Source organism: Mastomys coucha, unplaced genomic scaffold (assembly GCF_008632895.1).
Source record: "Mastomys coucha isolate ucsf_1 unplaced genomic scaffold, UCSF_Mcou_1 pScaffold21, whole genome shotgun sequence".
NCBI classification, from domain to species: Eukaryota; Metazoa; Chordata; class Mammalia; order Rodentia; family Muridae; genus Mastomys; species Mastomys coucha.
The window spans coordinates 148,254,667-148,281,998 of NW_022196904.1; the positions used below are offsets into that span (position 1 = coordinate 148,254,667).

The 27,332-nt window shown below is 40.5% G+C and overlaps 1 protein-coding gene across 18 annotated transcripts in view; it reads left to right on the top strand.

The window, feature by feature from the left end:
- Prune2 (prune homolog 2 with BCH domain) overlaps positions 1-27,332 on the top strand; it is a 254,707-nt gene that overhangs the window by 20,971 nt on the left and 206,404 nt on the right. For all 18 annotated transcript variants that reach the window (XR_004123517.1, XM_031389852.1, XM_031389858.1 and 15 more), the window contains exons 2-3: positions 21,165-21,269; positions 24,918-25,120. Coding sequence is in view for 17 of the 18 variants with exons in the window: in XM_031389852.1 (XP_031245712.1) it covers positions 21,165-21,269; positions 24,918-25,120 (308 nt within the window). In the remaining variant the exon portion in view is untranslated. The remainder of the gene's footprint in view (positions 1-21,164; positions 21,270-24,917; positions 25,121-27,332) is intronic.

Genomic DNA, 27,332 nt, shown 5'->3' on the forward strand with positions numbered 1-27,332 from the left:
CCACGCTCGGACTAGTTAGAGTCCTTTCAGCTATGAACCACTATGCTGAGACCTGAACCTATGTTGCGTGCAAGAGCACCAAGATCTTTTATTTGGTAAACCACCTCTTAGCCCAACACACACACACACACACACACACACACACACGCACACGCACACACACACACATACACACATTATATATACATATATACATACATACATACATACATACATACTTACATATATTTTTTAAAAATAAGAGTGATTTCATGCAATTAAAATTGTTTGGAGGGTGGTGTGGGCTGATCAGCATAAGTAGTGGTTTTTGTAAAATTTTTACATAATTTTAAAAGAGAGCTTGATACATTAGTATGTTCCAGTGGTACCTGCAGAAAACTGATAAATCTTTTTCTGCTTTAGATTTTTACAGGTCATAAAGGAAGGAAAGCCCATATGAAAAGGCTCTTGTCTGAATAAAGTTTGTCCCCTTCAAAACTGGTGCTGAAGTTTGATTGCTGTTGCTGTGAAAGGAAGTGGGATGATGGGTAGCAGATGTCTGTGGTGATGGTGGAAGAAGGTGGGACTATGAGGGATGGCTAGTGGATGTCTGTGGTGGTTTTGGTAGGGAGTGGGCCTATGAGAGATAACAAGGTCATTAACAGGGAAATCATTTTTAGACTGGATTGGTTCTTGTGACAGTGAGCAAGCTCTTGCCCTCATTTGGACTAAGTTAACTACTGTGGAAATGAATGTTATAAAACAAATGTCCCTCCTGTTTTCTTTCTTCTTTATCTACCCACTTGCCATCTTGATTCCTATCCTGGTACAAGGAAACACAGGGCCCTCGGGAGATATGGCTACCCAATATTGTATTTCCGAGCCCCTAGAACCATGAGTCAAATTAGCCATCCATGTTTATAAATTATCCACTCTCAGGTGTTCTGCTATGGAACAGAAAAGAGACTGAGATCGCTCATCTCCAACGTTGCCCTTCATCAGAGATGCTCATCACACTCCTTATAACTGTCTTCCCAGAATCTCTTAGAAGACAGCTAACAGAATTTTAGGTATTTAAGAACTCCATGGCTATCAGGCTCCTTGTTGTCCTTCCTAAGGAGCTTCATTATATAGCTAGAAACTTGACTATGGGTGAGGAAAATGAAGGTCAAGAGGACCATCATTCTTTGAAAGGAAAATTATGGGTCACCGGCTGGCTCATGACACTTCCTCTCTTTTAGAGAGCACTCACAGGTGAGTGTGTGACACATTCATGTGCCTTACAAGTGCACTCCCACAATCCCCCTTCTAAAGTTGTCTTTAAAGAGAACACCTGGTTCTCTAACTGGCCACCATGTCCTTGAAGCCGTTTTGTATTTTTTTCTTCACTCAGAGTCATCAATCTCTCAACTCTCCAGTGACCTCAGGGATGCTCAAATTGACCACAGTGCAGGCCTCTGTTCTTTTGCAACACCCACATTCTGAGAAATCAGCAGGATCTGGAGGATTGGGTTGATGCACCTATTGATCCCCAGCTCTTTGCTGAACAGCTTGATGAGCCCCAGAATCTGTCAATAACACCACCATTGCTGAACCCTTTCTTCCTGTGAGTCCAGGTTCTATGTCTTCCCTCAGGGTCACAGTGTCTCTAACACTTCACCTAAGTAGATTTTGTTGTCTGTTCTGGGCAAGTGTATCCATTAGAGAGAGGTTTTCGTTCCAAACCCCAGAGGCTGGCAGTGATATTATAAAAGGTAATGGTTGCTTATTCCTGCAAAAAAAAAAAAAATCTTGACCTGTGCATTATTTATAACCCTAAGGAAATGTTCTTTATTCAAATGGCAGATTATTCATTCCCTCATACTCTTGTTTTGGCATTCAAATGTTTTGTTGTTTCTTAAACTCAGAGCAGAAAAACCTTAGGATGGCTCCAACAGCCAACTGGTATTGCTGTGCTATGACTCAAGAAATCTCTAATAGGTCAGATCACAGTCTTTGAGAGTAGCAATGCCTTAAACCCTCTCCTCAAAAGCACATCCCCCCCCCCACCGATAAAGCAACAGGCAAACAAACAAACAGATAGGTCTTTAAAATGTAGGTCCATCAGAGGTCCATCTTCTACATCCAATTTTTTTGTCAGTTCTTAGAACGTTAAAATGAACAGTAGCCTAGTGAGTCTCAGGTTGAGCCTGTTATTTGAGAGACTCTGAGGCTGAGGACACAGGAGTGTCTAGATCAAGGTCTCATAGCTAGTTAGTAGTGAGTTGGGCTCAGTACCCTGTGTCTCCAGCCTCCTTACCAGCAAGCTTTCTGTGTCTGACGGCATCCAGAGGAGACAACTTTCTTTCAAACGTGTCAACCTGTATTAAATTCCACGCCTAAAAACCTTCCATGTACCTCCATCTGATTAGAGCTTCTCCAGAGTCGCTGTAATTCTGGAGATGGCAGGCATTGGGGTAATTATACATAAAATTTCCTCTTGGGTTTAAGTCACTTGCAAGAGCCCGTGGTTATTTTAAAGCCAGTGTATAAAGTGGCATGCTGGGATAGTGGCATGCTGTAACTGAAGTTAGAATGATTGCCAGGAGCTGACTGTCTCTGTCAGAGCCACTAAAACATGGTTGGGGCGGCACTGGGCCCTGCTCCCACCACCCCACAGCAGTGTGATAGAGATGTCTGTGTAGCTCAGCTCAGCTCAGCTCAGGAAGGGCATGTAACACTGCACTGATCTCCATGTAGCATCCCTGCCTTCTGGTTTGCTATGGAGAAGGCATGGGGAGGGGCCCCACAGGGAGGCAGAGCTGTGGGGAAGGAGGCCCTCCCTTGTGCAACATGGGTCCTGACGGGAAGTGCCTTTACATTCCCTGACATTGCATACTGACCCTTGCATTATACAAGTATCTTTCGCAGTTCACTGGAGTTTTCCTTAGTCAAATCCACAAAGGCTGTAAGTATTCATTGTTTATTTTTATTTTTAATTTCCCATTCGATTTGCTTTTTCTAAAACCCAGGACTGTTTCTCTCGGTTAGATTGCATCCCTATTTTGGAAACAGGTTTTGCAGGCAAGCTTATGGAATGTTTCCTTCTGCTCATGGGGGAATAGGATTTTCTACCATCACTAAGTTAGAGGTATGATTCTTACATCTTGTTGTGTCTCATTTACTTGGGGAGGTAAATGTTCAATCGAGAGGTCCTGGTCCTAGAGGTCTGGCTTGTCAGATGTAGCAGAAAAGAGCCACTGACAGTATCTCTGTGCCTCTTGAGTACCCTGTGGTGCTCATGTTCACTACATGTACACTGACAGGAAAGAGAGAAGGTCGGGGATGGTACTTCTTGCCGTGATGAGAGAGCTCCTATGCCACAGTCTCCATTCATTCACTTCTTAAGTGAGTTTGTATCTGCTATGTGCACAGAACACCAAAGTCTTGGACTCACACCGATAACTGAACCACAAACTCTGCCTATTAGGTATGAGGACATCTCTTTACCATTCAGGAATCTCCAGAACTGGAGAATACTGAGAAACTGAAGTTTTGGTGTCCTGGTCTGAAAGCTTACACAGAAAAGGGGGCACAGGATGGGGTGCACTTCCTTGTTCAAGGACTTCCTATCCCAACAGGTCTTGGGTCTGAGCCCTGCAAGAGTCACAGTTTGTAAGTCAAGGAAGCAGATTTCAGGATAGAAAGATGACATGAAGACTAAATAATAGGGCCATGTAGAACATACTAGGTGCTGTCTATGCCTGAGATACACTGGACATTAGGGGAGGCCAGAGAAGCATAGATTTTTAAACAGACCATTGCAGAGGAAGCATTGGCACAACCGTGGGTTATACACATGCAAAAACACTGTATCAAAATTTGATACTGATGTTGGGTGCTCATTACTATTAAGATGGCCCCCCACAGCCATGCTTCTACATGGCCCTCTTTCTGATTTCATCAGTGACAGTCACTGGACTCCTTCAGCTGTAAGACCTTTCTCTTTTCTCTTCTTTGTTATTACCACATTTTCCTAGCACACAATACTGCATTCCGTGATGATATTCTCATGCTTGTGTGTCACAAACTTTGATCTTAGACACCTTTCCGTCACCTACTTTACCCTCACTCCCACCTCAACCCCTGCTAGTCCCCTGCTTTTCTCTAATAGATTTTCCCTTGCGATTTCATATTTTGAAGCAGAAGACATTTTCCTTTCTGAGTCTTGGTTGGTTTCGTGACATGATACTCTCCAGGACACGCTGTCCATTACCTACAAATGACATAATCATTTTGTTCTTAATATAGTTATACTTTCATTGTCATTCATCTGTTGATGGTCAGTGTCAAGCTCATTCTAGAACTTGGCTACTATTGTAAACAGTACAGCAGCAACAAGATGGAGGCACAGCTAACTCTGCGCTCTGCTGACTTAGATCTGAGTTAGATTCCTATCCATATACTGACATTCATGGTGTCTGCACTTTACATCCCCACCATCAATGTCCTAAGGGTTCTCTTCTCACCCCATGCTCCCTGGAACTTGTTTACTTCTTCACAGTTGTTGGGACTGCAGTGAAATGGAGTCTCAGTGGGTTTTGATCTGCATTTGACCGATGGATAGGAGTACTGACCATTTTTCACATAACATTTATTAGCCAATTGTATTTCTTTATAACTATATTAAAAATGAGCATCTCTCTTCGTATTTCATGTGTTCTTCAGGGTTATTGCTTGAGGCTGCATTTCTAGCATTATTTTAATTGTGTTTAGGCCATCTTATTAGAATTTATATGCTTAAATGTTAATTCTAAATTGACTGATAATGGCAAATGAAGCTCTAGTAATCGAATGAAAAATTTTGACTGTCTTGTACCTATTTTAGGCTTACCTATGAATGGATCCCAGATTTTTTTTATTATTTTAACTTTTCTGTTTTTTTTTCTTTTTTCTGTTTTGCTTTTGTTTTTAATGTCAGGGAAACTTAGTAGCACCCTGTCTAAAATTTTAACTCCATGGCTGTCAAAACCAGTCTTCTGATTGCTTCTTTTGGATGACCTGAGTATCTCCTGTGCTAGAGTAGCAAACGGCCTTCTCGACCCACTCAGGCATCACGTGTCCCTGTACTCTTTCTCCTTGTACACTTTTTAAGTGATTTCATTGGGAACCCTGTAAATTTCATAAAATATTGTTGTTCTTATTTTTCTGTTGAACCAGCGGAGAAAATGGAGACCTAGCCTTATCAAATATTTGTCTTAATAATTATATTTTTGATACTTAACATGACTGGAATTTCATGAGACTCTTGACACCCTTCCATTTAAGACTAATAACACTACCACCCAAGCAAAGGCTTTAAGCGCTACCAATGCCTTTCCATGTTGATAATTAAGATGGCATTTATTTGTACTAATAATTCAGTATTATATCTCACTAATAGATGTACTGAGCAAGCACTGAAGTGACAAGATAAGTTGCCCTGCTTTGTTCCATATGTCTGTGTTCTAAGTACCCCATAGTTTTAATTGGTTCCCTGCAGAATAACATTCACAAGCATATGGTTCGGAAAATGCTGACTGCTTTTGTTATCATGCATTTTAGTATTTGCGGTGGCCCTGGTTCACTTAGCCTTTAGATGTGACTATGGGGCTCTTTACTGCACTTCCTGTTGTATTTCCTCTTAACCTGCCTACTGGGTGCCAAATGCCATCACTATGGCCTGGACAGGAGGCCATCCATGTTTAGGCAGAGAAAAAATTCTAAGGATTTTGTCATGGGCCTGTGCAGAAAGATCACCCTCTCCGTGTTTTCTCTCTTGTGTGGATTTCTGGGGCACCACGAGGCTGCATTCAATTAAGCTTGAGAAAAGCGGGTTCGCCGATGGGAACCCAAAGAGCCAGAAGGCACAGTAGAGCTTTCTGGTGCCGCGTCTGTGAGATTTACAAGTGATTTCTCGAAAAAGAATTACAGATGTGAAATTAGACTCAGGGACTGGAAACAGGACCATCCATATTCTTGATATTAAAGGTATTTTTGTCCGTGAGTGTTTTCCTCGGGAGGAGTATGGCAGAGTACAGCTGAATTATTCATTCTCTCTGAGATTGTGTGCAGAGGTTCTTTTAAAATCTTCTATTTTAGAAATTCAGTACATTACCAAAATGGAATGAATTGGCACCATGAATTTGTGGTGAACCTCTGCTTTGGTATTTTAAATCTCAGGACTGCTATAACAATGCCAAGATCTGGGTGGTTTAACAACAGAAATTTAAAGCCTTTCAGTTCTGAAGGTTGGAAGTAGAAGATGCAGTTGCCTGGGCCATGCATCCTCTGAAGGTGCTGAGAAAGAATGACTTCAGGCCCCTCACCTAACAGATGGTGGGCTCAGCATTCACTGGCTTGAGATGGCTTCTTCCTGTGTCTTCCTTCTGTTAGTGCCACTGCTCAAATTTCCCGTTATTAGCACATATTGGACTGGGCTCTACTAAACGACCTTATTAGACTCAGTGTGAATGGCGCCCCCTGGAGTTTTGTGAGAGTAGGGGTACCCTCTGCTCTCACTGTTGCTAACTCGGTCTTGTAGCTTGTGTATCTTCAGTTAATGTTAGCTGGAACTTGTAGATCACACAGGTACCATGCTCTTTTCCCAACCACTACATGTATAAACCACCCACAAGGCTTGCTGTTCTCTTTGTTTGTTTGTTTGTTTGTTTGTTTGTTTAAAGCACAAGTTCCCCTCCTTTCTACTCTGAAGAGTGGATTAAATTATTTATAAGTTAGAAAGCCGTTCCTCATTATGAACAAATATTTAGGAGCCTGGCTTATTAGCGTTTGCTGGCTTCTTTGACTGTTTAGTTTTGGGTTTGGGGTCATGTGATTTCCAGGCGAACACCCCACTACTGAGATAAAATCTCAGCCCTCTGTTTTTCTTTTGATGAGAATTTATACTCAATGTAATCTACAGCATTTTAGTTGTCACTGGCTTCTAAGAAACAAACATCCAAGAGAAACAACTTAGGAGAGGATCCTGGGGCTTTGATCTCTCCCAGATGATAAACAGTGCTTTCTCAAATCAGTCAGGGACCACCATAACTTCTCACCCCTCCTCTGGCCCCTCCAACTGTGCTCTCCAACTCCCCACTCAGACAGTAACTGACTAGCTTCCCTGGTGGCTGCATAGGCCTTGCCCAGGCAAGGACTTTGACTCTGCACTCGCTGCCAAGAGAAGTGTTCCCTTGATGGGGAATCCCTGTGCTGGGGTCTTCATAGCAGACACCACAATGTTGAGAGACTAAGCTAAGTGGTTAGGTGATTTTGAGTCTTTCACGTAGAGTTTTAGGTTTTTCATTGTTGAACACAGCTACTAGACCAAATGAATGAAGATTTATTGTATGAGATGTGTAAGACATCTTAAAAACTGATTATCATCTATTTTACAAGGCTTACTGTGGAGAAAGATTCTGGTAGTCTGATGTATTTTATTATGTATTGAAGTTTTCATGATGCTTAAAAAATCTTTCTCATTTTAAATATCTAAATATATCTTTTAATTGAAAGTCTAACACAGTAAAAAATAAAATTTTCTGTATTACACAGTTTCTTTTTTCTCTTTTCTTTTATGTGATTTTTTTTTAAAGCAGCAAAACAGAAAAACATGTTGGGGTAGTTGAGTCTTAAAGGTGTTCTCTCTAATCTGTTCAGTTAATTATCCCATTAAAATTACAAAAGCAAATTTAAATGGTTAGCATTAAAATACCAGTTGTGGGAGGCTGGGGAGAATGACTTAGCAGTTAAAAGCACTCACTATTCTTGCAGAAGACCTGAATTCTGTTCCAGCATCCACTCTGGGCAGCTTACAACTCCAGCACCAGGGCATTACCTCTGGCCCCAAGGATACCAGCAAGAGCTCACATTCTGGCCTGGGTCTGTTTTTCCCCTTGGGATATCTGTATGTGTACCAAGCTAGACTGGAAGGAATGAAGCTTAGCCTGGTGGGTGGGTTACACAGGATCTCTTTCAATGTGAGTGTGGGAGAAAAAGCCTTCTCTGGAGACAGTTTCCAGTGAAACAGCTTTCTTTACTGGGGCTAAACAAGGGCTATACTAACCCTGGGGAATGGGTAGGGGTTTTTGCCTGGGGCTGAAGTGCAGGGAATTTTTTTTTTTTCAAGAAGGGGAATTCCAAGTGTTAGCTGGACATGTCCTTAGAAGGCTTGTGGGAATTTAACTTGAAATCTGGCCACCAGGCTATCGTGACCATCTCAAGGGTGACTGAAGTGGTGGTTGTAAGATTATGCGCATCAGGACATGCAGGTCCAGAGCAAGGAGGAAGCAATCCTACTTCTGCCAATCTCAGGACAAGATTTTTGGGGCTTGTCCTATTGCTCCAGACTGACTCCCCCAGTCCTTTCGAGTCCCACACCATATGCATGCCCCCTCCCCTGACATAATTAGAAAGTAAAACTTAATCTTAAAAATCGTGCCATTTGTGGAGCTCTGTCTGCAGACTCCAGACAGTTCTCTCAATGGACAACAACAGACAAAGGGAAAATATCTGGATAGCTGTAAAGCGGCTATTTGCTTCTTGGAACCATCAAGTCCTGTTATCTCAAGGTGGGAAGGATATGATTCATAGAAGATTTCAGACTCTTCTATGTGGCGAAGAGTTATTCCCACCAGAATGTGGCACCCAGTTAATACTCACATACTTACACTTTTCAAATATTGATGAGGGCTCTGGGGATATAATTCAGATGTAGAGTGCTTTTCTAGAATGAAGGAATCCCTAAGTTTGATAGCCAGCACTATATAACTGGGAATGGTGGTGCTTGCCTGCAATATCAGCAATCAGGAGGTAGAGGCAGGAAGCTGAGAAGTTCAAGGCCATCCTCAGGTACAACATAAATTGGCTCCAGCCTGAGAGATATAAGATCCCACCTCAAGAACAAACTAATCAAGCCATCCCCCATCACCAAAATAAATAAATAAATAAAATATCAGTGAAATAATACAGAATTTACATATTTCTCTATCTGTCTTCATTTACAATGTTCTGTAACAATTTGTCTCCTACAATGTTCAAGGTCATAAAACATGAATTATAATAAAACTCTACTGCACATCTATCAATAGTGTTAGGTACTGTTTAGTTTTAAATGTTTTTTGTGGCTTGCAAAATCACATATTTCATATTATACATTATATATAAAATAATATATATATATATATATATTGTGTATGTGTGTGTGTGTGTGTGTGTGTGTGTGTGTACAGAAAGAGTAGGAAAGAGAGAATGAAGACCGAGGTCACCTGGAAGGTGAGAGTCCTTCTGTCACTGAAAAAACACACAGTGTAATAAATAATGGCATCATTAAAAACTGTCATCTTTGCAAAGTACAGTAATTGCTCTGCATATCCCTTGCACATTTCCCTGTGAACCTGCTGGAGCACACCACGCTCAGAAACGTCTTCTCCTCCCGCCTGCTTCTAGCCCCGTGTCTGTTCATTACTGTCATGTCTGAGTGGATTTTTGATGCGCCAGGTGTGTGGTGTCACCGGCCTGATGTCTGTTCCAGATACAGACAAGCACTCTCGAGTATTCAAGCAATAGATCTTCTTATGACAACGAATGCCGAGCACAGAGAGCAAAGCTTCTGGGAGAAGCCTTCTGAACATGTCTCTGCTTGTTCATGGGGGGACAAGACCTGACTAATTAGCTCTAGCCTTTCCAAGCCAAAGAACAGAAATAATTAAAGGAACTGCAGCAACCTGTGCCATGTAGTGCAGGTCACAGGAGGGGTGACATGCTTGGAGGCCCTGGTCTGGGAGCCAGCTTACAGAAGATACCTCTAGAAACTTGATGGAAAATGCCAGAAGACATTTCTTTTTTGTAAAAGAATCCATTGAAGAGAAATGAAAATATTTATGCATCATGTGTTTTCCCTTCTTTTCTTTTGGCATTGCTGGGATTGGAATCCAGAGCCTTGAATGCACTAGGTGGGACCTCTGGTTCCAGCCAGAGCCAGATTTTCCTTTCTTTTCAATCTTGTTACCTTTTACTTAGGGTGTCATATTTTTTCTCAAGTTCTTAAACATAGACTAGAAGAGAGGAGTGGAGAGACACCATATGTCCATCTTCTGGCTTCAAAAATTACCAAGATCTTGTGGAAAAGTTTACATTTGAAGAATTTTTTTTTTTTGTCCTGGAACTCACTCTGTAGACCAGGCTAGCCTTGAATTCAGAAATCTGCCTGCCTCTGCCTCCCAAGTGCTGGGATTAAAGGTGTGCACCACCACTGCCCAGTTTAAGAATTTACTTTTTAAAAAGCACTCGTATTTCTTATTCTTGCCAGAAAGAAGTTATTTGCGTTTTACAACATATTTTGTACATTTGGCTAATTCAAAGAGTCATTGTTTAACTAACTGTGAAGTCTCATCAAACACACCATATGAAGCTCTCTAACTCCTTAGATGTCACCACCATGTGAAAAATTTTGACCTGTGGGTATAAATCCCAGAATCTCTCACTGAGATGAGAATAGAGATTCTTTGGGTCTTGAATCTTTTAAACTAGTCATTGACAATGGGTGTAGGGAGCAGATGCAGTTCTTGGTGGATGTGTATTGTTGACATGAGCACAATCATGTCAAGGACCCCAATGCCTCAGATTCCTGGAACAGCAAAGCTAGTCTAAGTAGCTAAAACTAGTGTATGTGGAAATCATTAATCAGAGCTTCCTCCTTCTGGAGGACTCCAACTGAGACTACTCACCTCCAGTGGCCTCTTTCACAGAGTAGTTAGCCCATTCACTCTTTCAGCTGTGTACAATAACCTTGCCTACTTGCTCAGTGGTATATAATAAATGCACTGAATTCACAGGCCATCGGTACACCTCCATCATTGTACATGACCCACCCCTGCCCAGCTTTTCTGTATGTCCGTGGTTCTGTTCTTTCTTCATTCCCTTATGTCATGGCATGTCCTCAGTCATGTCAAATCCAAAGCTACACGGATAGAGATAACTGGACATTCTTTAGTCATGCTTTCAATACATACATTTATAAGTTTTATTCATGAAGTACAAAATAGCATTATAAAGCACATTTTCAATTCTTCTAGAGTCAGAATATTTAGCAGGCCATACTAACCATGAGTTTGTGCTATTTCTTTTCTTTTACAGTGGTAAACTGACAGCCTTGCATGGGAAATCATTGAAGGAGTTCAACTTTATGAGTCCTAAAACCTCTTCCAATTCTGAACTTTAGTAGATTTCAGTGTTGAGATCAGCAATTGTTTCTGAAGTTGTACTCGGTTTGAAGTAATTCAGTGGCCGTCCCTTTTCTTAACCTTAACTTCTGATACATTCTGCAATTGACAGGGCCACATGGTTTTAAGGAGCTTATTACAGCTTCTTTTTGAGGCAGTAGCTCCCAGGCCTGGTTCTTGTGAGAAGTAGTCTTGATTTCTTGCAAACAAGATGGAGCCGAGGAGACACTTATTCTTGGTCTTGGTCTAACTTGACTCCTGTGACTGCTACTGAGGTTGGTCATCTACTTTGGTGGGTGTGTTTCTCTTCTTAGTTAACCAGCCATTTCCTTTACCTATTATTTCCTTGTATCACTCGACTTTTTAAAATCTCAGCATGTAGAAGCTCTTTGGATGGTCAAAATATTGTCCCAGCAATGGGAAGGGTGTGCAGGTTCCGTGCAAACAGTCCCTTCCACTCTGCTGTTTACGGTCATCTTTCTTCTTTTGGCACTGTGATCTATGAAAAATTTTTCTGTATCCAGAAACATTTAATAATGATATATTTACCATCTTAGATTGAATGTTACATTGTTTTACCATTGTGATCTCAAGCACAACTGAAGACTCAGCACATTTCATTTGAGAGCTGGAAGATCTATGCCCTTCTCCAGTCAAGTCGTTGCAGCACTGTTTAGGAGCAGAGCAAATGAACTGAGGAAAGTGGGGCACAGAGCATGACTGGTTGTTAGAGTTTAAAGTAGTGCTCTATTAAATAATGCATGTGTACTGTATACCTATTGCAATTTACGGAACAGGTTCTTCCATAGATGCCCAAGGCCTGAGAACAAAGGAGATACTTACAGCCATTACCGAAGTGCAGTGTGTTAATGTTTTAATAGTTTACTCATCAATGAAAGTAGGACAAATTACATAATGTTTCATGAAAGCAATGTTTCCAGGGTGTTCATAAAAAAAAAAAAGGATCAAGAACTTGTCTTACACAGTCATAAAAAAGTAATCGAATAACATTGTGGTGTTATTTTACCTAACATAGTCAATATATACTTGAATATGTGTTTGAAGATCTAAGAATTCAGATTTCTGTGTGTAGGAATGAAAGTCTGTGCAGCCTTTCCAACAAGTGCTAAAACCCTACATTCTTTGGCCTAGAAATTTAAAGTCTGGGAGTTTACCCTAAATAAATAATTAGGAATTGAGACAAAAACATTCTTTCCCAAATATCCATTGTATACGGTTTAATTGCTTTCAAATTTTTAAATAAAATTAATCTGTACAAGTGAAGGATTGAGGAGATAAATTACAATGATCCATATTAAAGAAAACTAACAAACATTTCTAGTTGGGCAGCAGCTGGGGCTGTACAAGCAAGCAAATACAAACAGTTTCTAGCCATTGCAACATCTATATCCCAGATATTTAAGACAACAGAGCCTTGTTACATTTAACATAAAAGGATGCAAACATTATATATAGCAGGAAAGAGTACTCACAGAAGTATGGAAAGGAATGTTACAAGGACTATATACTAAATGTTCACAGCAGTGGATTTAATTTGGAGAGTTGAATGTTTTTGTCCTTTGTGACTTTCTGTTTTGCAAATTTTAAAAGAAAGAATTGCCATGTAAACCTCAGGGGGCATGGATGCATGTCAGGTGTAGGGGTCATTCTCTTGCATTCAGTCTTTGGAACTCTCATATGGCCTTTGATGTGGGTGGGTTGGCAGAAGCTCTTCCAAGTGCCATCTCTTGAAGAGTATGCACATCTTTCCCACGAGGACTAAGCACAGATAAGAGAGAAGACAGGTCAGAGCTGAGGAATAAGATTAAGGACCGAGGTTTACTTCCATCAGCGTAAAAAAGATGACGGCCTCAGTCTTGAAAGGGAAAGTTGAGATTTTTCAAGAATGGTAAATTCACAGAAGACAGATTCCAGGATGCATTCTCTACTTACCTGAGAAGAGAGGAGTTGATCTTAGACAGAGGCACTTCCTAAGCTGACAGTTAAAAATTTAAGACCACTCAAAAGCTAACGTTAAACCTGGGAATCGAGAAAAGTCAGTTCCACAATTTTTGAGCCAAATTTGAAGCAAGTTTTAATCAAGTACTGCCCAGGATGGTGGATTCTGGCCAGGACCATTCTGGGGTTCCTAGAAAATGGTTAGGAGTCACATTTTGTAGATGCTTTTACAGGCAAATCCATAATGCTATCATATTTTCTATCAGGTCCAATCAGAGGCAAGCACACTTCTCGATGTGTTTCCTGTCCATGGATCCCCCACCTGCATGAGATCAAGCACATCTGGTGCATTTGGGTCAAACAAACTAGTTTTGGGGAGTAAAAAACATGAATCTTGTCATCTCCCAGAAACAACCCCCAGCCTTTTAAGAAGTATCTGGTCTTGGGCATGGTGCTTATATAGGTTTTGTTTCATGAAACCCTTAGGCACAGAAACTAAAACTTAAAACATAGCTCTGGCTCTCACATGATGTCACATGATTCCTTCCAAGGTAAGGATTTGAGGGTGCAACTCTGTTGCTTCAAAGTTTGAATTAGAGAGAAAAATATTGGTATTGCTTTCAAAACAACCCTGAACAATATATGTACACACACACACACACACACACACACACAAAGTCGATAAAATGAACTATGAAGGAGAGTGTATACAATGATACTTGTGGACACTTGATCTGAGAATATTATGTGGTCACAACTGGCAGTAAACAGGTTGAAAACAGGTTAAATCCTTGGTGCTTTGAATCATTCTGCCCCTCTTATGTCTGAGAAGAGAAGAGTGTTGAGTGTATAATATCCAGTTGTTAGACCAGAGGCCTCCTTGAGACCATAGGCACCCCACAGCTCATCTAAAGTCCTCAGGTAGTATCTTAGTTAGGGTTTCCATTGTTGTGAAGAGACATCATGACCAAGGCAATCCTTATAAAGGACAATATTTAATTGGGGTTAGCTTAGAGGTTCAAAGTTTCAGTCCATTATCATCAAGGCAGGAAGTATGGCAGGATCCAGGCAGGCATCGCGCCAGAGACAGAGCTGAGAGTTCTACATCTTGTTTCAAGGAGAACTAGGAGAAGACTGAATCTCTTGGGAAGCTAAGAGGAGGGTTTCAAAACCTATACCAACAGTGAAACACTTCCTCCAACAAAGCCACACCTCTCAACAGTGCCACTCCCTGGGCCAAGCATATTCAAACCACCACAGGCAGTATTTGGAATTGGCTTCTTAAGACTACTCACAATGACCTTATGTATCAAAACAAGAAGGAGGTTCAAGTCTACCTGACCATGGCTATTCACAGCGGAGTGTGTTTAAACTGGTTCCCCCACCCCAGTTTTTTCAAATGGAAGATGTTGAAGGAAGGTGTCCTACAGCATTGGCAAGAAGAAGCTCAAGCGGAATACTGAGCTTGGTTGGGGCAGGAGTGTTGATAATGCAAGAAGGCTCTAACATGTCCAATGTTCACTTCAGTTACTGAAGGACTTGGCAGGGAGGAGAGGCCAAGGAGAAAGGAGAGATGAAAAAGGCTAATGAGCTAACAACTTCTTTGCATTCCTGAATGTTTGTCAGATCCGACTTAAATTCCAGCATGGCTGGCCAGCAAGGCTACACCACACCCTGTCACTAGGCTTGATTTTCTGGATTGTAAGAGCAGTCTTTCCCTATAAACAGTTCTATTCCTAAATGCTTGGTGCTCCAAATCATCCTGACCCTCCTATGTTAATCAATGCCAACAACTGATATCTCCTTACCATGTACTTTCATTGTGAAAACAACCCTCCGAAGTCCAGGGGGCACATCAAGCTATTAATCTAGCCCTGCTGTTGGAAGTTGTAGAAACAGATTGGCTTTTCCTAGGTAGTCCTGTAAGGACTCAGCTCATTGTTTTAGTTCAGTTCCCCCAGTCTTGAGAGTTTGGGATCAGTAGCAATGAGGGCAGAGGCGATAGGCAACATAAATTTATCTGAATTGACTGTTTCGGTTTTGTTGGGCAATCATATTACCTCATGAATCTTTTCAGTCTTAACCCCTGAAAGCCCTTTGCCATTTTCTAATTAGGGCACCAATTAAATGATGGCACTTATGAGAAAACTGAATATAATATTCTTGTGTCCTGCCTTTGCAGATTCTGGTAAATGCGTTTGCTTCCACCCATAACCTGAGGTGTACCTCCAAGAAGAAACTAATCATGATCTCCTAGTCACTTATTACTTTTGAGTTTTGTTTTTAAATTTTAATTTTGCATTGCTGTTTTGTTTTGAGATAACGAGTTACTTTTGACATTGCTGTGACAAAACCACAGACAGAAGCAACTCGAAGCAGGGAAGGCTTCTATGAGTGACAGCTGAAGGTCCTGTCCATCATGGTAGAGAAAGCGTGGCAGCAGGAACATGACACATCTGGTCACACGGTGTTCACAGTCAGGAGGAATGCTGGTTGGTTCTCAGGTCTCTTCTTTTTATTCAGCCCAGGACCCCAGTCTGTGGTATCATCCACACTCACAGTCAGTCTCTGCTCTTTAGCTACACTTTTGTGGGAATACCCCCATAAACACGCCCAGAAGCATTTCCATGGCAATCCTAAGTCTACCCAAGTTGACAATGATTAACAGTCATAAATAGAATCTCACCATGCAACTTAGCATAGCTTCCAAGTTGTGGTCCTCCTGTCTCAGCCCCCTTAGTTCCTAGTATTACAAGTCTGTACCACTATGCCAGCCTTTAGTATTGTAGCATTTAGTACCTTTTATTGTTTGAACCTGGACCAGTGAAGTCAGAGATCCTAATTAGCAATATAATTAAAAAATATTTTTAGACTTATTTTAATTTTGTGAGTATGAGTGTTTTGCCGGATGTATCATATACTTGCCTGGTACTCATTTAGGTCTGAAGAGGGTATTATATCCCTTGGAATTATGGATGGTTGTGAGCCACCATGTGGGTGTTGTGAACGGAACTCAGGTCCTTTGCAAGAACAACACATGATCTTAACCTCTGAGTCAACTCTCCAAACCCCCATAGAGATTTTTTAGTCACCTATGCTGCTTCCAGGAATTCTGTTTTACACACACACATACACACACACACACACACACACACACACCTGTCCTTGTTAGCTATTTAAAGAGAATGAAAAGTGGTGCTGTGCCACACACTTGCAATCATACCACCTTGGAAGTTGGAAGAGAAGGATCCTGTGTTCAAGGCCACCTAGAATACATAGTGAGATATAGCCTGGGGTAAATGACAAAGCAAACAATGAAGATGCATCAGTTTGTACATTTTGTAATGGAAAAATTAAGTCTGTAAAGAGCATAAATAGATATTCCCCATGTATAAATATAAATATAGGTGGACAAACTTTAAAATGTGTACAGTGAGTGTTAGCATTATTTGCCTTATTCACCTTTATCTCATCTGACTTATGAAGGCATATAGTTCTTACTGGAAAAATGCTTTCTTTAAAAAATTAATTTGCATTTTGTGTATGCATGCCACTGAAGGCATAGAGGTCAGAGACTCTCAGAAGTTCTGTTTATTACTGTCTACCTTGTTCAAACAGGGTCTCCTTTGTTTTTTGTTACCTTGCCACATACTCCAGGTCCATTGGCCTATTATCTTGTGCCCGTTTCTCATCTCTTGGTGGGCATGCTGGGTTTACAGGTGTGTGTGTGTGTGTGTCTGTGTGTGTGTGTGTATGCATGAGTGCTCACACATTACAGCTTTTTTCCTAGAATCCAAGAGCTCAGGTTCAGATTATCTGGTTTAGCTGGTGCTCTCATCTGCTGAGCCTGTCAATCTGTCCCATAAAAACTAATTTAAATTAATTATTATTGAAATAATGATAGAGTTTTAATGAAAGGGGCAGAGAAGGGGCTATGATGGTATAGCAAGGACTTTTTAATGAAAAGGTTTCTTATAGGATTTTGGATTGATAAAGTTACAGGTAGGAGCAGCTTTATTTCTGAGAGAGAGAAATTTAGAACAAGCCAACTGTGTTCTATTGGAAGGCTCTGGAAGCTCTCTTCTGCTCAGTTCCTCTGCTTTTCATAGTGGGGGCTGGGAGTGGTTAAAGTGCATCATTCACCATTTTCTATAATAGCAGTGGAATATGAATGTGAAGGTACTTAGTTGGCTTTTAAAAAGAGATAGGAAGTTAACTTCAATAAGAAATCTCATTTTATCCATATATAAAATTGTACTTTGAAATCAAAAGTATGTCAGATCATGCTCTGGAGTATTAGTGTGTTCAGTGTTTTCTTTATGCCTTAATTATGGGAATCTATCCAAATCTATTTGGAAGTGCATTAGTCGGTAAAGCCAACAGTACATGTTTTATCCGATTTTCACTCTTCTGTCTGTGTTACGCTCAGGCATTAACAGTAAGTCTTTGTCTCTGGGATTTCCTAATGCATGTGTTACTGTTAAGGAAGGAGCACCTACTTGCCAAAGCTGGTCATTGCTGCATTTACAAAATCATACTTGGGAAATGCATGCACTTATGGGTTGCTGAATAGGTTGGGCCCTTCCTAACCTCAGGACCTTTGCATATGTTCTTCCTGTGGCCTGTGATGTCTTTGCACTCCACTCTCTGGGTTCAAATCTTTACTCAAACTCAGATTTTTTTCAGAGAGACTCACCTAAGCATCCTCTTAGTCTTTCAGCAGTGCTCATAGCTCTCACTATCTCCTTATTTGGCTCATCAGCTCTGATAACACTCAGGTCAGTGTACCATTGCTTCTGGGACCCTTCTCCACTTGGTTGGAGGATAGTGGAGGAAGAAAGTGTTGGAGCTCAGACACTGTGGTATGAGCTGGGTTGGCAGATGTCCCTTGTTTTGGTTACTCTTGTTGCTATGACAGAATACCCGACAGAAGCAAGTCAAGGAAGGGGGAGTTTATTTTAGTTCATAAAGATAAAGATAAAGCCCTTCATGGTGGAGAAATCATAGTGGCAGGAGCTTGAGGCCTTCTGGTCATCCCAGGTCAGCAAGCAAAGAAGGATGAATGCTGGAGTTCAGCTCATCTCCCTATTCAGTCTAGGACTTTCAGACCATGAAACTGGGGAAGCCCTTGATTAAACCAAACTATTAATAATAGAAACTCCCAATCAGGGACTCACCCTTTCTTCTGGGTGGTTCTAGATCCTGTCACCTGACTACCAGATTAGTCATCACATGGATCAATGCGACCGGAAGAGACCATGAGTATGAAATACTGTGATATGTGGGGAGAAGAGGAGCCTGAAGAGACACAAGAGAGCATGCAACACAGTGGGGAGCCCCCAGGGTTTCACATTTGTCGGCCATGGCTCTGACCAACAACAGAATATGTTCTTGTTCCTTTAAATGAAGAAGAAATAGACTGTAGTTATCGTAGAAGGTTCCTGGCTTGTGAGAACTGATCTGGTCCACTTTGGAGTTGCAACCCTCATTTATTTAGCTCTTTCTTTTCTAATGTCCTAACTGGGGGTTACATCTGGAGATGCATCAACACACAGATATTACCACGTCTTTTTTTGTGTAAGTTGAAAGTTTTACATGAAGCTGTGTTGGGAATGACAAGAAAACAGGTTAGTCATTTGTGTCGATCCCCTAGTGTTGGCATTGTCTCTGTATTTAGTGTGCATATTTGGCCATCTTTCTTCTCCCTGAGTGCCCTGTGCATTTGTGTGGACACAGAGTCATTAAGGCATTGTGAAATGGTTAGTGGAGTGGGGGAATCAGCTCTCATGGTGTCAATTTTTAGATTCTGGAATCATGCTTGGCCTCATCACGGGCTCCTCTGACCTGTAAAAAGCTTTGTTGATCTTTCTACTGCCTGTCTCACAATATATAGCAGAAGTGAGGTAATGTCTCCTTAGACCTTTGAGCTTCTCGGAAGAGCAGCATTTACAGGAACGTGATTTCTTAATACATTTGCTCGTGTTGTAATGGGCTGGAATTCTATTTACCTAAACTTATTTAGATGCCTCTGGAATATTTTGTTGTCTCGACTTTGATATATAGACCTGAACTAACCCTTCAGAAGATGTTCAGTTCAGTGAGCCAGCTGTACATTATGAGTTTAAAAGAGGAAGCCAGGAAAGAAGGATGTGCCAGCAAGACAGGATGGTGATGGGAGAAGTAGCCTATAATCACCTCTGGAGTCCGAATCACATTTTAAGCATTTTAAGCATGTTGTTTTATTAAAAATCAATATAAAAGAAATTGAAACCATGAGCCTGTTTTAATGAAGCAACATCACTTACTGGGGATGGCTTATGTAAATAAATATATATATATATCTCTGCTGCTTTTGTCTGTGACAGATTCTACCCAACCTCCTTCCTGATTTTCTTCATTTTTTATTGATTCATAAAAGGGCATGTGTACAGATGTTGTGAAAATAGAAGAGAAACTGTCTGGGGAGACAAAGGGGACTCATGGGAAGTCATGGGACATGAGGAGGGAGTGTAGATGTACAATAAATCTACTCAAAGTGCATTCACACTTGCATGAACATGGCCTTATGTAAGTCAGTAAAATAATACAAAAACATTTACTTCACCTTAGTGTTTGCACCAAATCCTTATTGTTTAATAACTTGTTTCTGATTCTAATACCATCAGCTCTGCACAAATACTAATCAATTGTCAAGTTCATTTGCATGCCTCCTAGGTTATTAGGTACGCATTCACTTTTTTTCTATGTATGAAGGAATCCTCAGTGCTTGCTGCTACACAGTCACGACTGGTCCTGCCATTTGGAGCAGTTTATGTGGCTGTCCTGTCAGTCTTAGACAGGGAGATGAAAATAAGTGACGAAAAGTGAGAGAAGCAAGCTCTTGTGCGGGTGCTATCATACTGCAAAGATACTCTTTGATGGTGAATGTGGTGGAGCATGCTGTAATTCCAGCACCTGGGAAGTGGGCACAAGAAGACTGGAGGTTCTCATGCATCAGCAGCAGAGTGAGGCTGAGGCCAGCCTGGGCTCCATGAGGCCCTTTCTCAAAAGAAACAAAAGGAAATACATGAATTTATTTTATAATTTTCTGTATCAGGCAATTTGATGTGGGATTTTCTAGAATTTTACATAAGCCATCCCCAGTAAGTGATTTTGCTTCATTAAAACAGACTCGTGGTTTTTCTAGAACTTGGCTCTTTGAATGTTTTAAAGAAATGTCAGTCTTCTATAAAATAATTTAAATAGCTATTGAGTAAACATGAAAAAGGAACACAGACAACCAAAAAAGTATGTGTACCCTTCTAGAGAGGTGATTGTACAAACAGAGAAAAGCAATGGTTATAATCTGAAGTCCTAGACCAAGGATGAAAACCACAAGCCTCTTCCTGAATGAGAAAGAAATGACTCTCACTGAATAATAGACCACTATAGGGAGGATAGCTTCCAAACCCAATATGGAATGTGAAAAAATAAAGCCTTTGCAGTGTTTGTTTGACTACACAGTGTGGGAAGGATATAAGAAAAAGTCCCATTGTTTCTTAAACTACGAAACATGTCTTTTATGGGGAGATGACCCTTGATCTTCACAACAAAATGATCTCTTATTATGAAAATACATCCTCAGAGATATGGTTCAAAGGAAATTAATTTGTAGATAGTCTTGTATTTTTGGTGTGTGTGTGCGTATGCATGTTGAATATGTTTATAATGTATGTGTATGTATATGTACCTATATGTGCAAATGCATAGACCTGTAGGTAGCCTTAATAAAGGTAGGCTATTTTCCTCTTGAAAATGTAATGGTTTGAATGAACATGTTAAATATGGTAATTAGTTTTTATGTAATTTTGTTACACATTTATTATTTTCTGCCATTGTGTGTGAGAATAGACAAGCATACTTTAAAGAAAACATTGAAATTTTTCCACTTTATATTGGCTGGAATAAAATAAAATTGTGATTTTTTCTTTTTATTGGTTGCAGGATCGAAGTAAACAATTGGACCAGGTCCATGCAGTTATCGGACCTAAGTCATGTGACCTGGATTCTCTCATTTCTGCCTTCACATATGCGTACTTTCTGGACAAGGTATGGGGAAAGAGGACTATATCCTTAGTACTTGAGTTGTGTATCTTTTTTTTTTTTGAGACAGGGTTTCTCTGTGTAGCCTTGGCTATCCTGGAACTCACTTTGTAGACCAGGCTGGCCTCGAACTCAGAAATACACCTGCCTCTGCCTCCCAAGTGCTGGGATTAAAGGCGTGCACCACCACCGCCCAGCTCGAGTTGTGTATCTTTTAAAAATTAATATTCTACAGAAAAAAATGAAGCCCCTAACTTAGTTTTTCATGTTCTAGTATATGGCTGTAGAGAATATTAAATATCCAATGAGCAACAGGCATTTATTGAATACCACCTGCACATCAAACATTGTTCTAGTTATGTCACTAGTTTCCTCTCAAAACTGTTTCAAACAGCATATGAAAAAATTGTTATAGTAGTTGACTGCTTTTATGAGAATATAAAGAAGTAACAAAAAGCAAGGCTTGGGGGCTCTGTGTTTTCTTTATCATATACTGTGTGACCTTGCCTTTGGGAATAAAAAAACATGCAGGACAGCTTATAAGAACAATACATGAAGCACAAAACACTGACTGGAGATTCAGAGACAGGGGCATGGCGTATCCAATCTAGGTTCTAAGTCTTTGGTTGTTGCCTTTTAGACCTAGTGATGACGTCCTTTAAGGGAGAATCTTTCTACTCTGTAAAACACAGACTGGAACTGGAAAAGCCTTTTTAACAAATCGTGTTCAAACTCCTCATCTATAAACTCCAAGAGCCCACAGTCATGGACTTTATTGCCTAAAAGACTTTCAAATGTATGTTCTGAGTGTTTGGGTACTATTTTGTGGAATTTTTAACTTTCCAGAGTCTGGTTTATTTTATTTCAGTTTTGTTTGGATCTGGATCCCCTGATACTATGCCTAGCTGATCTGGAGTGATTTAAATTCACATGAAAAGCCATTCTTCCAGAATGAGCTGCGGGTGGCAAGCACTGCTTTAGGGCAGCTGACAAAAATGATGGCTAAAGTATTCTGATCTCTACATGTGGGCTCTATATCAAATTTATCTTACAAGTTGTTGAATTTTGCAAAGAATAGTAATTGGTATGAGGAGATGAATGCATTTGAGTCAAGACGTGCATATTAAGCAATCCTTATTACTCTCTCTCTCTCTGCTGTTCATCTAGAGGACAGTTGACGGGAGTGACTTTAATACTATCAGTGATGTGCAGTTTAAAAGAAAGTATATAATAATAATTAATAATAATAATGTTACTATATCATATATACTATCCTATATACTAATATATAGCATGTGTACTATATATATTATTATATACTATAATAATACTATAACCATCTATGGTTATAGTACCATGAATGAGTATGCTTCATGGAAAGAGGTGGTAGGGTAAATGTGAGTGATAAAAGATAGATGGTTGATGGGTAGATAGATACAGTAAAACAGATTCATAGGCCTTCCTTCTTTTTGGAGACTTTTAACTAATCATAGAAACAAATGTGGCATTTCACTAAAGAGTCACATACTGGGGATTTTCTGGTTTCTGGGTGTCTTGGTTGTGTTTGTTGTCGCTGTCGTTTGGTTGTTTTTTGTCTACTTGACACAAGCTACAGTTGTCTGGAAAGAGGAACCTCAACTGGGAAAATGCCTCTCTTCAGATTGCTTGTAAGCAAGTCTGTAGGGACATTTCTGGTTTAATGGTTGATATGGGGAGGCCCAGCCCACCTCTGGGCAGGTTGTTCTGTGTTGTGTAAGAAAACAGATTGAGCAGGACCATAAGCAGCACTCCTCCAGGGCTTCTGCATCAGTTCCTCCCTTGAGCTTCTGCCAAGTTCCTGGATGATGGACTACAAGCTAGAAAATGAAATAAACCCTTTCCTCCCAAGTTGCTTTCAGTTATTGTGTTTATCATAAGAGTAGAAAAGTTAGCTAAGACACCAAGCTTCTGTCTCCTTGTGGCAAGCCTTGCCTGTTATTTTTGGGTCATGCCTCTATAGAACCAGCACCCATCTTTGGGGCTCTGTGGCTTTGCATACATCTTTCACACACTGGTGAGTAGAACAGAGGCCAAACGCCATTCTACAGACACAGAAAGCTGAGGCTCAGAAAGGAGAATGGCTTTCTCTAATTCACTGAGCTAATTACTGGGATAAGGCTGCCGTCTCATTTTCTAATCCCACCTCCAGAATGTCCTGCTTGGATACCTCAGGATGTACACCTTGACTCCTTTATTAATTCTACTCCTTTGCCTTTGCAGGAGTTAGACATAACTTTCAGTTATTTGGGAAGAGTAACGTGCCGTACACAAATCACTAATGATTATTATGTGACTGAGATCCAGTATTAGCAGTTTTACTTGTTTAATTCAGTGAATACTTATTAAATGTCTACTGCTGCCCAGTTGTTTTATATCTTGGAAGGCAGCAGAACAAAACAATGCTGTCCTTTTAATGTCGAGAGGGGAGACAGATGCTGGGATGTTGAGCTGTGTAATACAATTCATATAGAAAAGCAAATTTATTGTGAATCTGAATTCTCTTCTTCCTCTTCATCTGGTCATCACAAATGTTTTATATAAGAAGTCTATAAACTTAAGTGTGTACATTTATATATATGTACACATATATATGTCTATAAAAATGATCTCTACTGAACTCATATTTATTAGTATATCATATAACCTATTAGTATGTGTGCTAAACCTGACTGCTAATTGAATAACCAGTTAAGTATACAGTGTTTTGCATGTTAAAAATATCACAATTCATACTCTAACACATAGTTTCCCAGATGATGTGAGGAGGTGGAAGACAGGTGATATGAGGAGATGAATCACACTTCAATGTCGACTAAACCCAGGTCACAAATGTCCCATTTCGATGGGACATATCTACCTTCTTGTGTCACTTCAGTCTGCCCCAATTACCAACTTTTTGTCAATTCCATCAAGATATCCATTTGCTACCCAAGAAGAGGAGATTATATGCATATATGTATGTTTGAATGTATATATATGTATGTATACATGTATATGTCTGCATACATACATTTTTTTAATCATTGAGGGGTTAAAGTAAAGTAAGGGGTTAAATGTTTCCAGTTAGGCTTGTTTGTGAAATTTTATGTTTAAAGAAAAAAACAAGGTAAGAAAGCCTCATGGCTAGGCTGGTGAGGTGGTCCAGCAGGTCAGGGTGAGGTGGTCCAACAGGTAAGGGTGTGAGCTCTGTCATGGCTAGGCTGGTGAGGTGGTCCAGCAGGTAAGGGTGTGAGCTGTCAGAGCTGACCACCTGTCTGCTTTCCCAGGAGGACCCCCATTGTGGGAGGAGAGAACTGCCTTAGGCAGTTTACTCTCTGACCTCCACATGTGTGCTGTGGCATTTACAGGCACGTGCACACGCACACGCACACGCGTACGTGTACCTGTGAGTGCACACACTCCCAAACAGAACAAATATATGTAATCATAATTTTAAAGTATAGCATCAGTGTCCTCTTACTAGTGGAGAGAGTGCTCTGTAATTGGGCTCAGGGAGATTTGTTTTGGATGTCAGACAGTCTCTTTGTGGACAAAAGGCTTATACTGTAGCAATTAGATTCTAGATGGAGGAAATGTGACGTTTGCAGCGGTTGAGGTAACTTCTTCTTTCTGTAGGTCAGTCCTCCTGGGGTCCTCTGCTTGCCAGTGCTGAATATCCCAAGAACTGAGTTCAACTACTTCACAGAGACAAGGTTCATTTTAGAAGAGCTGAACATCTCAGAATCATTCCACGTATTCCGAGATGAGATTAACCTGCATCAGTTGAATGATGAAGGGAAGCTGTCAATAACGCTCGTGGGCAGCCATGTCCTGGGGAGGTAAGACTCACTGGGAGGTGCTGGGCATTGTCCTGAGGGAAGGCTTCCTGGTGGGTTGTTGCCATGTTCCTCATTATTATTGAAAAAGAGTCATAAAAAAGGACTTTATTAAAAACATAGTATTTTTTTTCTTTAATGAAAAAAAATTGGTCTACGCCAGTTCTCCGTGTTTACTTTGAGATTTCAAACTGATGTCTTTAAGTAGACTACTCTTGTAAAACTTAACCAATTAATAATCTCTTATAGTGTCCCAATAATCATATGTATTGATGTTGAAAATAAGTAAGGGAAATTGAAAACAGATAAAACAGCAAGATTCTAAAGAAATCTCAATAGAGAAAAGGAGGGGACTCGGAAATGGGCCACGGAGATCACTTCATTATGTTTTTTTCCATTTTCTATGGTAACAGAAAGACAGGCTGTTGATACTCCACATGGCTCTATTGTATGCCATAGAAGGGAAAAGTGGAGCCCAGTGTCACAGGTATCACATGTAGTCAGTAGAGAGTTTAGATCAGAGCTCTTCTGCCTCTGATAGGCACTTAGGGAACTATGAGCTGGGGCAAGGATCTGGGATAAAGGGAGAGGAATAAGAAGAATTCCCTAGTGGTGGATGATTACAGACAGACCTCAGTGATACACTCTCTGTACTGCTATTGAATGACGGGACACCAGCTAAACACCCTGTAGCTTGGAGTGTTCATTCTTTACAGTTCACCAACTTGCCTATTGTTGAAGACCTTCACCAAGTAACTTTGACGTTAGAATACTTACAACAAGACCTTTATATTTAATAATTTTTAAAATGTAACCAGGTTTTAGGAAGCATATTTACATATGCATTAAAAGTAAAGCTAGGCACCACGGGTTACACAGTTGGTTACAGGGCATTTTGAAAACAGTCTGTGGGCTGCTTTATTCTATATTGCTTGAAACAAATGAGATTCTTTTGAGTGATACCAACCATCTGTTGACAAGCAGCTGGAAGTTTGGGGTGAGGTTTTAGTCTAACTTTAGTTCTCAGCTATATTTGCCAGCTTTTTGTCACTATCATGAAGTTCCTGACACAAACTGTGTAGGAAGTTAGGGGGGCTAGTTATTTTCCCCATGGCTCTGGAGAATCAAATTTCTGATCAGGCCACCAGAATGGGACTGTGGTGAGGGTTGTCTATCAGCAAGAAGAGCAAAGGTCACACCTTGAACCAGGCCAGGAACTAAAAACTAGGACCCTCCCAAGCCCCTGTGAGGGCATGTCCCAGTTATCTAAGGACTGTCGGCAAGACTCACCTCTTAAAGCCCTCAGCACTGCCTGCCCATCATGGGGTACCATCCTGTAATGTGGAGCTTCGGGGGAAACTGAGATAGTCCCCATATCACAGACAGCTTGGGCATCCCTAGTTATCATGCACTTGGCTTAAGACAACTCATGCAACTGAAAAGACAACGTGATGGCACAAGCATTGGGGAAGAATTTTGTCACCATTTAAAATGGAAAATACTAAGGTGACCTTGAGACTGAGCTTTTAAACTCCGGGGGTATAGTTGATTATAAAATCAAATACTCCAGAAAAGTGAGGGCTTATTTTCTTGATTGTAACTCATTTACATTTGAATAGTCAGGAAAAAAAAATGTAGCTTTTTTCTGTACCTTTCTACTTTTGAGAAAATCCACTTCTATTACATATATGAAGGAGGCGAGGAGTAGAGGATAGCTCAGTGACCAAGCACTTGCCTAGCATGCAAAGTGTTTGCCTGAGATTGACCTTCAGCATTCCAAAAATAAAAAAGTATAAAATTTAATGAATGAATGAATTAACAGTCTGAGTTAAAAGAACCATGGTGAAGCCATCATGGGCATAGTGGTATTTTTTTTTTTTGAAGTTCAGTGACTGTTCTGAGAAGGTACTAGTGTCAGATTTTCACCTGACTATAACCACAGTCTTTAGCACCATTGTGCCTATTTCCCCATTTGTAAAAAGATCTTACTAGAATCCACTTCACAGGGTCAACACAGCTATAGTGTTTCTCGTCGTGTGGAAAATAATAAATAGTAGCTATTGGGGAGGTATGAAAAAACTCTAGAAATCCTGGGGACAATAATGCATAGAAATGACATATAAAGACACACAAAATAACATCCTGTTCCCTTCTGTGCGTGTGGGTGGGGGGTGAGTGTGTGTGTGTGTGTGTGTGTGTGTGTGTGTGTGTGTGT